Raw genomic sequence first — 12,809 nt, forward strand, 5'->3', positions numbered from 1 at the left:
TCTTGACTGCTGTTATAGGGGGAGGTCCTGACTTCACAGCCAGACTGCCTTTATAGGGAAAGGTTCAGACTACACAACCAGACTTGTTATAGGGAGAGGTCCAGACTACACAGTCAGGCTGATGTTATAGAGAGAGGTTCAGACTACACAACCAGACTGCTAATATTGGGAAAGGTTCAGACTACACAGCCTGACTGCTATTATAGAGGGGGGTCCAAACTACACAGCCAGACTACTGTTTGAGGGGGAGGTCCAGATTATAAAGCAAGGCTTCTTTTATAGGGGAGGTTCAGACTACACAGTCAGACTGCTGTTATAGGGACACATCCAGACTACACAGCCAGACTGCTGTTATAGGGACACGCCCAGACTACACAGCCAGACTGCTGTTACAGGGGGAGGTCCAGACTACAAAGTCAGGCTGATGTTGCAGAGTACACAGCCAGAGTGCTGTTAAAGTGGGAGGTCCAGGCTACACAGCCAGGCTGCTGTTATAGGCGGAGGTCCAGACTACTCAGCCAGACTACTGTTATACAGGGTGGTCCAGACTACTCATCCTACTGTTATTGGGGAGGTCCAGACTACACAGCCAGACCGCTTTTATAGGGGGAGGTCTCCAGACTATTCAGCCAGACTACTGTTATAGGGCGTGGTCCAGACTACACAGACTACTGTTGTAGGGGGAGGTCCAGACTACACAACCAGACTGCTGTTATAGGGGAAGGTCCAGACTACACAGCCAGACTGCTGTTATAGGGGAAGGTCCAGACTACACAACCAGACTGCTGTTATAGGGGAAGGTCCGGACTACACAGCCAGACCGCTTTTATAGGGGGAGGTCTCCAGACTATTCAGCCAGACTACTGTTATAGGGGGAGGTCCGGACTACACAGGCAGGCTGCTGTTATAGGTGGAGGTCCAGACTACACAGCCAGGCTGCTGTTATAGGGGGAAGTCCAGATTACACAGCCAGACTGCTGTTATAGTGGAAGGTCCATATTGCACAGGCAGGCTGCTTTTATAGGGGGTGGTCCAGACTACACATCTTGACTGCTGTTATAGGGGGAGGTCCTGACTTCACAGCCAGACTGCCTTTATAGGGAAAGGTTCAGACTACACAACCAGACTTGTTATAGGGAGAGGTCCAGACTACACAGTCAGGCTGATGTTATAGAGAGAGGTTCAGACTACACAACCAGACTGCTAATATTGGGAAAGGTTCAGACTACACAGCCTGACTGCTATTATAGAGGGGGGTCCAAACTACACAGCCAGACTACTGTTTGAGGGGGAGGTCCAAATTATAAAGCAAGGCTTCTTTTATAGGGGAGGTTCAGACTACACAGTCAGACTGCTGTTATAGGGACACGTCCAGACTACACAGCCAGACTACTGTTATAGGGATACGTCCAGACTACTCAGCCAGGCTGCTGTTACAGGGGGAGGTCCAGACTGCAAAGTCAGGCTGATGTTGCAGAGTACACAGCCAGAGTGCTGTTATAGTGGGAGGTCCAGGCTACACAGCCAGACTACTGTTATAGGGGGAGGTCCAGACTACACAGCCAGGCTGCTGTTATAGGCGGAGGTCCAGACTACTCAGCCAGACTACTGTTATACAGGGTGGTCCAAACTACTCATCCTACTGTTATTGGGGAGGTCCAGACTACACAGCCAGACCGCTTTTATAAGGGGAGGTCTCCAGACTATTCAGCCAGACTACTGTTATAGGGGGTGGTCCAGACTACACAGACTACTGTTATAGGGGGAGGTCCAGACTACACAACCAGACTGCTGTTATAGGGGAAGGTCCAGACTACACAGCCAGACTGCTGTTATAGGGGAAGGTCCGGACTACACAGCCAGACTGCTGTTATAGGGGAAGGTCCGGACTACACAGCCAGACTGCTGTTATAGCGGTAGGTCCAGAATACACAACCAAGATGCTGTTGCAGAGTACACAGCCAGACTGATGTTATAGTGGGAGGTCCAAACTACACAGCCAGACTGCTGTTATAGGGGGAGGATAGGGCTACTCAGCCAGACTACTGTTATAGGGGGAGGTCCAGACTAAACAGCGAGACTACTGTTATAGGGGGAGGTCCAGACTACTCAGCCAGACTATTGCTATAGGGGGAGGACCAGACTACTTAGCCAGTCTATTGTTATAGGGGGTTGGCCCGACTACACAGAATGCTGTTGTTGGGGGAGGTCTCGACTACACAGCCAGATGATTGTTATAGGGGGAGGTTCAGACTACACAACCAGACTGATGTTAAAGGCGGAGTTCCCGACTACACAGCCAGACTGCTGTTATAGGGGGAGGCCCAGACTACACAGCCAGTCTGCTGTTATAGGGGGAGGTCCAGACTACAGACTACACAGCCAGACTGCTGTTATAGGGGGAGGTCCAGACTACACAGACTAGTGTAGATGGTTAATGACTACACAGCTAGACTTCTGATGTAGATATGATATGACGCAGGACCGTTGCTGCTATATACACTTGTCTAACACATTGATTATTTTAGATAAAGAGAAATATTTCATTCTCGCTTCTTTATTGGCTCACTCTTCTGTCATTTAGAAAATAATCGTTATGCTATTGGGTAGAGGCATCCGTGTTAGCCCAGCCTTCTCCAGTAAGGCAAGTCGCTAGTAACACACTTATCAAGTCCCACCCAGCTGTCATTTTCATGCCTTTCTATTGGTCACTATCCTCACAGTCGGGTTCTCTGATTGGCTCTACTTCCTTTCCATAGAGCTTGTTGCTAGTCCCGCCCCGCTGTCACCGGTTAAGTCCTTGATTGGTTTTGATAAACGTCAATCGCTTGAAGGTCGCAACCCCATTGACTGGGTCTGTGTTGGCGTAGAAAGAAGGCGGGGCGATGCCGTGTGTCTGATTTCTCCGCCGTTCGGTGCTGGAGAGCCCCGGGGAGGGAGGAGCTGCGTGACAGCGCCGGGGCCTGAGGTGAGGACATGGCGGCCAATGCTGCGGTACCGGACGCTTGTGTGTAACCTAATGGGAGTGGTGATGGGGTGTGTGGGTGTCACTGTGCCCGGGAGAGGGCGTGTCACTGGTGATGAGGACGTTATCATTACAGTCAGGGTGCCGCATGCAGATACATGATGCCTTCTGACGTCACTCATCAGCTCGCTGGTTAATGAGGTCATAATTAGCTCCTCAGAGCGCCCTTCTGACGTCATGGTGCGCCCACCCCCCGCCCGGGCTCCTCCACATCCTCTCCTGAGCCCACCTGAGGCATCAGCCCTCCTCTGCATGGCTGCCCTCCTCCACCTGCCCTGTCCTAAGCCACCTCTCCATTGCTGCCCTCCCCCTACCTGGCCTGTCCTGAGCCCACCTATCCATGACTGCCCCCCCCCCTACCTGCCCTGTCCTAAGCCCACCTATCCATGACTGCCCCCCCCCCTACCTGCCCTGTCCTAAGCCCACCTATCCATGACTGCCCTCCCCCTACCTGCCCTGTCTTAAGCCCACCTATCCATGACTGCCCTCCCCCTACCTGCCCTGTCTTAAGCCCACCTATCCATGGCTGCCCTCCCCCTACCTGCCCTGTCCTAAGCCCACCTATCCATGGCTGCCCTCCCCCTACCTGCCCTGTCCTAAGCCCACCTATCCATGGCTGCCCTCCCCTACCTGCCCTGTCCTAAGCCCACCTATCCATGACTGCCCTCCCTCACCTGCCCTGTCCTAAGCCCACCTATCCATGACTGCCCTCCCTCACCTGCCCTGTCCTAAGCCCACCTATCCATGGCTGCCCTCCCCCTACCTGCCCTGACCTAAGCCCACCTATCCATGGCTGCCCTCCCCCTACCTGCCCTGTCCTAAGCCCACCTATCCATGGCTGCCCTCCCCCTACCTGCCCTGACCTAAGCCCACCTATCCATGGCTGCCCTCCCCCTACCTGCCGTGTCCTAAGCCCACCTATCCATGACTGCCCTCCCCCTACCTGCCCTGTCCTAAGCCCACCTATCCATGGCTGCCCTCCCCCTACCTGCCCTGTCCTAAGCCCACCTATCCATGGCTGCCCTCCCCCTACCTGCCCTGTCCTAAGCCCACCTATCCATGACTGCCCCCCCTACCTGCCCTGTCCTAAGCCCACCTATCCATGGCTGCCCTCCCTCTACCTGCCGTGTCCTAAGCCCACTTATCCATGGCTGCCTCCATCATCTTCTATGTATCCTTCCACCATCTCATCTGTAATCCAATTAGTATCAGCATCTTTAGTGTCCACATCTATCTCTAGTATCATGTGTGTCCACATCTATCTCTAGTATCACGTGTGTGTCCACATCTATCTCTAGTATCACGTGTGTGTCCACATATATCTCTAGTATCACGTGTGTGTCCACATCTATCTCTAGTATCACGTGTGTGTCCACATCTATCTCTAGTATCACGTGTGTGTCCACGTCTATCTCTAGTATCACGTGTGTGTCCACGTCTATCTCTAGTATCACGTGTGTGTCCACGTCTATCTCTAGTATCACGTGTGTGTCCACGTCTATCTCTAGTATCACGTGTGTGTCCACGTCTATCTCTAGTATCACGTGTGTGTCCACGTCTATCTCTAGTATCACGTGTTTGTCCACATCTATCTCTAGTATCATTTGTGTCCACATCTATCTCTAGTATCATTTGTGTCCACATCTATCTCTAGTATCACGTGTGTGTCCACATCTATCTCTAGTATCATTTGTGTCCACATCTATCTCTAGTATCACGTGTTTGTCCACATCTATCTCTAGTATCATTTGTGTCCACATCTATCTCTAGTATCACGTGTGTGTCCACATCTATCTCTAGTATCACGTGTGTGTCCACATCTATCTCTAGTATCATTTGTGTCCACATCTATCTCTAGTATCATGTGTGTCCACATCTATCTCTAGTATCACGTGTGTGTCCACATCTATCTCTAGTATCACGTGTGTGTCCACATATATCTCTAGTATCACGTGTGTGTCCACATATATCTCTAGTATCACGTGTGTGTCCACATCTATCTCTAGTATCACGTGTGTGTCCACATCTATCTCTAGTATCGCGTGTGTGTCCACGTCTATCTCTAGTATCACGTGTGTGTCCACGTCTATCTCTAGTATCACATGTGTGTCCACGTCTATCTCTAGTATCACGTGTGTGTCCACGTCTATCTCTAGTATCACGTGTGTGTCCACGTCTATCTCTAGTATCACGTGTGTGTCCACGTCTATCTCTAGTATCACGTGTGTGTCCACGTCTATCTCTAGTATCACGTGTTTGTCCACATCTATCTCTAGTATCATTTGTGTCCACATCTATCTCTAGTATCACGTGTTTGTCCACATCTATCTCTAGTATCATTTGTGTCCACATCTATCTCTAGTATCACGTGTGTGTCCACATCTATCTCTAGTATCATTTGTGTCCACATCTATCTCTAGTATCACGTGTGTGTCCACATCTATCTCTAGTATCACGTGTGTGTCCACATCTATCTCTAGTATCACGTGTGTGTCCACATCTATCTCTAGTATCATTTGTGTCCACATCTATCTCTAGTATCACGTGTGTGTCCACATCTATCTCTAGTATCACGTGTGTGTCCACGTCTATCTCTTGTATCACGTGTTTGTCCACGTCTATCTCTAGTATCACGTGTGTGTCCACGTCTATCTCTAGTATCACGTGTGTGTCCACGTCTATCTCTAGTATCACGTGTGTGTCCACGTCTATCTCTAGTATCACGTGTGTGTGTATCTATCTCTATCCCTATTTTTTGGCACATATCAGGACCATATCCCTTGCTCCGGGGACGGTGTAACAGTCCACTTTGATGAACTCCTTCAGTCTCCCTAGAATGTGCTGAATATATTTTGGTCGTTTGGTCGCTTGTTGATTGTGTATTCAGTAATGAGTCACGTATGAGTAATGGCTGAGGGCGCAGGACGTGCCCATCCTGGGAAGAGAGTGAATTCTTAAAGGGGGAGTCCAGCCACAAGCATTGAGAGTGATTGTTCCAGGATTAGATAAACACCTCTCTCTTCTATAAGCGGCACTACACCTGTCTGTGGGTTGTGTCTGCCTCGCTCTATTACTATGAGATTCAAAAATGTAAAAAATTCTACTTGTTTTTTGCTACCACTGGGAATGGTAACGGAGCACCTTAAAGGGATGCTGTCACCTGAGTTACCCCATTTATTTGTTATGTATTAAAAATCCTTGCCTCCAAATTCACGTGAAAACGAGCAGAGAAGAGTCTTATTTGCGTGAGATTAGTCAAGTTTAGAGGCAGCAGCTGGAGCGTCATTTCAGACACCTCTATATTCTGATCTATAGCACCTACAAACATGCTCCTGGTGTCATAGTAAAGATAAGAATCTCATCTTTCGGATTGCGGTGCTGTGATCTACAAAACCGTCGATAAAGGCAGGAAGTCGATTTTTTTTTTATCTGCGGTTCCCAGAACCATAACCCTAATTTGATCTAAAAGATGAGATTCTTAAATAAGTATTCTGTAAACTTGATCCATGTCATGACAGTCTCCTAGAGACTCCTAGTCATGTCATGGGGCCTGATCACTAAAGTATTGTGGTCCCACAAAGAAATGACCCCTTACACATCGTCCTACACGTAACAAAAAGTTATGGGTGTTAGGAAACAGGACAACCCCCAGGTTTTTTTTTTTTATTATTATTATTATTCAAAAGATTTTACATTTAAAAAAAAAAATCTACTAAATCCCAATAAAACCTTTTATATGGTTTGTATTTCGGTGAACACACTGACTCAAAGAATAAAGTGAAGGAATCGTTTGGAGCACACGATGAAAAGCCTTAAAAAAACCCACAAAAAATGGTGCAAATACATCCTTGGTCAATTTCATCTTATTTGGATTTTTCTCCAGCTTGCCAGTACATGGCATGGAAAGTGACATTAAATCATGACCGAGCTCTTAAACATCTCTGTGCATGGAAAAATAATAAAGTTTTGGATTTTTAAAGAAGAGGTATAAAAAAAGAAACACACAGACAGGTTCCCTGTATTTTCCCTGTGACAGGTTCCCTGTAATTGGTCTCTGTAACACATCATAGGACTCTGTTGTCAGGAGGTTTACTTATTTTTTCAGGGGTTGCCAATCTGACCTCCCCAGTCCTTATTCCTTATGCAGGGGCTCATAAATCGGAACATTGGGCCAATATAGACAGAGGACATTCATCTTGCTGTGGAAGGTTATATCAGACGCTCTCTTGGGGTATTGGGGTCTCTTGTGCCTCTGGTGAAGCATTTGTTGGAGCTCATGGATCCAGTCAGCGCCAATATGAGGCTCAGGGTCCACATAACAAGAGGAGGCGGGGGCTTACATTTACTTTGAGTTTGATATGTGTAGAAACAAGCAGACCGAACTTCAGGATCGTCGTCCTCTGTTCTTCAGCTCCATCCAAACTGTCACATAACCCGTCACTGTGTGTATTATCCCTGTACTGTGACATCACTGTGTGTATTATCCCTGTACTGTGACATCACTGTGTGTATTATCTCTGTACTGTGACATCGCTGTGTGTATTATCCCTGTACTGTGACATCACTGTGTGTATTATCCCTGTACTGTGACGTCACTGTGTGTATTATCCCTGTACTGTGACATCACTGTGTGTATTACCCCTGCACTGTGACATCGCTGTGTGTATTACCCCTGCACTGTGACATCGCTGTGTGTATTACCCCTGCACTGTGACATCACTGTGTGTATTATCCCTGTCCCTCCATCTCCTCTCTGGTACACAGTTTCTAGGCCTCATCTTTGTGTCTGATGTTGGATGATAAATGTGTTGGATCATTACTGACGTATATATATGTACACATCACATAACAGAGGGCGCAGTAATGGCGGCTGCTTTGTATAATATCAGGAATTCTCGTTATCCTTTATAATTAATCACCAGCAGGAAATTCTGTCACAGGAAAAGTAAAATTTATGTTTTTGTTTTGCACATAAATGAAATAAAATCCCGGTGATAGAAACAGCGTGTTCCCTGAGGCGCCTTCGTGTCCTGCATACTGTACGCCTCGCATTACTATACAGATGAAATGGGTCAGGCCACCCGTGTGCTGCCACCACTGAATTTAAAGGGGAACTCCACCCTTGTATTTGCATCTTGGAGAAGCGGAAAGCAGGAGGAAGGAGTCTCCCCTGTACATGGAGAATCTGCACCGATCAGATGGACCTTAATGCCCACCAGGCGTTCGATCAGATGTGGCGATGAGATCAAGGACTTTTGGGGTTTATCGGAACCACATAGCAATGTGGCAACATCCGGGCACTGGCGCCTGTTTTGCTTTTGTCAGATTTTGTACCATTGGATTAAAGATCCCTGCTTAGGTCAATCACAGGCCTCAAGGGTGACTGCTGCTGAGACCAGTGAATGAGTTGCTGATTGTGCAAGATGTCCCCTTTGGAGTCTGTGATTGGCCTACGGCAGGAAGAGAGGGGTCAAGGATGAGTTTTTAGTTTGGTTTACTCTACGTTACGTTCGTATAGTCGGACAACCCCTTTAATTAGCACTGTGGGCCATATATTCACCCCCCAGGAGGTCCTATCAGCTTGTGCTCTTATAGAGGAGCATTTTCCAATGGTGACCAATCAGATTCCAGGTGTCATAGTTCAAAGGAATTTCAGAAAATGAAAGCATATACCTGATTGGTTGTTCTGGGTACCTTATTACAACAAAGCTTTTGTTTCTACTACTACTACACCCATCATGTCATGCTGGCTTGCCCCTCTTTTTGTTTCAGATGAGCACTCTGGCCCCCCTCCATCTCGCAGACATGGCCAGTCCGGCTCTCAGTCCTGACGACTCGTCCCTGTCGGCGGCGGTGAGCGTCTCGCCCTCGGACTCTGAGAACCTCAGCCCAGATGAATTGGAGCTGCTCAACAAACTGGAGGAGCAGAACAGGTACCCGGGGCGGCCGGGGAACATTCATAGGGCCACATACATCAGGTGTGAAAGCCGTCATTTATTCGCAATGACCGGTGCAGTGCGGGGTATTGTGACTTCTCTGCGCAGGGGGTGTCATGCCGTGCCGTGTATGGTAAATGTGCCCATTGACCAATACAGTAATCTGAATTGGGTCAGGTCTATACAATGACCCAAACATGGTCACTGTGAGGCCACAGCCTTAAAGTGATGGTACCAACTATTTAAGTATCTGCAGGATAGTGGATAACCTTCTGATCGGTGAGGGTCGCATTCAATCACGAGAATGGGACCTGCAGCAACACAGAGCATGGGGTCCTGTACTCACTAAATACGCATGTATTCTGACGCTCCATTCACTACTATGGGAATGTCAGAAATCGGCAACTTCCAGGAACTTCGGCACTCACATAAACGGGGATTGGAGGTGCTGGAGATAACCTGAGCGCTGTTCTCCCCAATTTACGACCCTCCCATAGTATTGGATGGAGAAGCAGAACACTAATTGTTTAGTAATAACAGGACCCCTAGTTCTCTGTATTGCAGGGGATCCTGTTCTTATGATCGGTGGGGTCCCGGCAATCCGCCCTTACTGATCAGCTTGTTGTAACCTAAACACTTTGCATTTGAAGTATATATAACTTGTCCAACATCTTATAGAAGTGGTGTCCTACTTCCAGATATTTTTGACTTCCCTGTAGACTTAAAGGAAATCTTTCCTCAAAATCCATCATGATAAACCAGAGACATTACTCATAGATCCAGACACTGTGACTGTGGTATTTGTTATCTATGGAGATGAAGTTATGTTACTGAGCCAGAATGGATCTGGGGAACATTTCCATGGCCCCACCATGCTGCAGCTTCACAGGCTGTTACACTGTTCCCTTCCCTCCTGCTCACTCAGCATTTCCCTCCTCCTTCGGCATGATTTAATATGACACAGTCGGAGGGTTTCATGCTTCTCCACAGTATAACAGTCCTTTAAGCTGCAGCACTGAGGGGCTCTGGTTACACCTCCCCCTCCCAGAGCCATTATGGCTTATTAGCATAATTATAAAAGTTGATTTTAGAAGGCGGGAGGCCATGGATAACAAATCTAACAAGATTACAACAGTCACGGTGCCTGGATCTATGAGAAAGTGTCCCTGGTTTATCATGATGGATTTTGATGGTAGATTTCCTTTAAGTTCTCAGAATTTTCTTATCTGACAGACCGCATCTGAGAAGTGTGATTGATTCAATTGGGAGAAAAATACCCCAAGTGATTTACAGCTGAGAGATTGAGAGGAATGTGAGAAATCAATGATTAAGCTGCGGCCTCTGGTTTCTGCTTAGTCTGATGGATCTCGAGTCGCAGGTTATTGTGCGGGAATCAGATGTGTGAGGGAGAAGGAATGTGAAGAGGCCCTCCAGGACAGGGGTATTCTAGGAATCTTCTATGGATAACCTCTCCTTCACTTATTATGGGCCATTAGATTGGTTTGGGGTCACCTGGCACCCCCTGGGATGCACACCTATCTCCATAATAGGAGTTGGGGTCACTCCCGTACCCTAATAAAAGGAGTCCTCTACCTCATCTGCTGTGAATGGAGAAGCGACTTTTACGCGCTGACTTGTCGTCATATTTGGATGAAATAAATGAGACCTTTTGGGGCGACATTTGACTTGTTTTGGTCCTGCAAGGTTTATAGAAACGTATCTGAAGAAGATAAGAGAATTTCTCCTGGTTTCTTGGGTTTGTTAAGCCATCGATGTGGGTGGAGTAGTTTTGGGGACTATTTCCATGTATATGCGTGGATGTGACACATCTCATAGTTCACCTTCCAAGCGTTTCCCCGCGTGGCATGAGGCTGGCACACACAGATGGAGCTTGCCCGTAGCGGGTATGAATGTCATGTTTGATTATTTCTGTACAGAGCTCATTAAAATGTGCCGGGACCTTGGGCTGAGACCTTCCATTGCTGCGAGTGTCTGAGAAAGTCAGCTGCGATCCTCCCAGCAGGCGGACAATGGCGCACAGAGCGTGCGGCCGGGCGGCTTTCATCCTCTGCACAATGTCCTCTTTCAGACACACAGCGCAGACTGGCTTCTCTTCCGATGTCATTCATGCCAATTAAATCCGGCATTCATTACCATGTATGAGGCGGAATAGTGTATAGGATCCATCAGCTGGACGTGTAGTATGTATGGGGGGCACATATCACAGCACGAGGCAGGGGGCAGCCATGACAATACTGCTCAGCATCTTACCCGTGTTAGTACGCTCAGGGGGTTACTTGATTTTTATAAAAGCCGCGTACGTGACGGACCACCCAGGATGCCTTCTACTGCCATCACTTTACTGCGTTTTATCCTTGTCGCTTTTTCCCTGGTTCCTCCATGTCTGAAGAAGGTCCCTCACTGGGTCAAAACATTTGCCTCTAATAGGGGGCGATGTATCAGTAAGCAGACTCTTCACACCAGTTTTTTAGAATGTCTTGGGAGATTTTTGGATGACAGAATTACCATAGTAGCTTACACCGCTTGATAGATGTGGTACATGAGGTGATGGGGGGGGGGGGGGGGAGTTTATATTGGTCTGACGAGGTGGAGGAAGAACATTGGTGCGAGTTGCGCAAATATTTAAAAACAAAATTGCACCTAAAAAAAAATCTGCATCGGATAAAGGACAAAAAAGGCAAAGGAAAAATACAGATAAATGACCCCTTGATGTCGATTTTGGGACTTTTTAGTGAAAAGCCACAAATTTTCTACATTGGGGAGGATTTCATAAACTCCAGCACCGTGCACCAGCTCTTTATGGGGCTGATTTATCAGGGCTTGTATACCAGTTGTCTAGTGTACAAGCCCTGCAATAGTCGCACAGCCCGGAATTGTGACTATTTACCACCTGGTGCATGGAGGGGTACATCCCGGATTGTGAAGTCGGCTGTGCACTACCCTATAGCACCATTTTATGCCAGGCCGGACCACTGGATATATCATCAGGCCGGAGCCTCCTGATAGATTCGCGTGACCGGACAGGCGGGGTTAAATCTTCATGTGATGCTAGATCTTCCCCCATTAGGCTCAGCCTGGTGCAGGTTCTGTCTGGCACAGAATTCCTGCACCATGAACTGGTGCAGAGTAATAACATTGTCAGATGGAACAATAGGAGTGAGGGTCCTGCTCACAAGAGCTGACAATCTATGAGATCCATACACTGGAGCCTTTCACTAGAATACCTGATGTTGAGGATGTTTCCTGATTCTCATCGTTCCTTGACTAATATTGTTTCCATTTGTTTGCTGCAGGCTCCTTGAAGCCGACTCCAAATCCCTCCGTAGTGTGTCTGGATCCTGCAGGACCAGTGTCACCTCCCCGGGGCCACCACCTCTGGACCAGGACAGCTGGGAGCTGTGGGGACGCATTGTCACTCACTGGGAGGAATGGACCAGGAGGAAGGAGAAGCTGCTGAAGGTCAGTGGGTTTGGGTTACAATCCCTGGAGGGGACAGGTTTCCATTATGTTCTGGGGATGTATTACATTACAGGACAATGTCTCACATCATTAACACTAATTGTCCTATTACTGTGCGGAGTGTAAGACTATCATCCTCATCCTCCTCCTGTGTTCATGGATAGATGATAAATCCCAGACATGTATCATTGTACTGGTCTATGAAGATATCTCTGCACCTTAACTTATATACATGCAGGCAACTAGATAGTGATCTGACTGTCACCGGCTAAGGATCTGTCCGTGTGTCTGCAGCTGAAGTACTTGTGGTTCTTAAAGGGGTTATACCAAGTGAGATTGTTATGTCTTATCCACACGCCCTGACTGCT

At 47.8% G+C, this 12,809-nt stretch overlaps 1 protein-coding gene across 4 annotated transcripts in view; it reads left to right on the forward strand.

Annotated features, from left to right (window-relative positions):
- Nucleotides 1-2,814: 2,814 nt before the first annotated feature.
- EVI5L (ecotropic viral integration site 5 like) overlaps nt 2,815-12,809 on the forward strand; it is a 29,138-nt gene continuing 19,143 nt past the window's right edge. For 2 of the 4 annotated variants that reach the window (XM_072149104.1, XM_072149106.1), the window contains exons 1-3: nt 2,817-2,968; nt 8,798-8,958; nt 12,276-12,441. In XM_072149104.1, the coding sequence (XP_072005205.1) occupies nt 8,798-8,958; nt 12,276-12,441 (327 nt within the window). In that variant the 5' untranslated portion in view covers nt 2,817-2,968. Of the gene's footprint in view, nt 2,969-8,797; nt 8,959-12,275; nt 12,442-12,809 lie in introns of all 4 variants that reach the window. The other 2 variants (XM_072149107.1, XM_072149105.1) reach the window with 2 other exon arrangements.

This window comes from Engystomops pustulosus, chromosome 4 (genome assembly GCF_040894005.1).
Source record: "Engystomops pustulosus chromosome 4, aEngPut4.maternal, whole genome shotgun sequence".
NCBI lineage: Eukaryota > Metazoa > Chordata > Amphibia > Anura > Leptodactylidae > Engystomops > Engystomops pustulosus.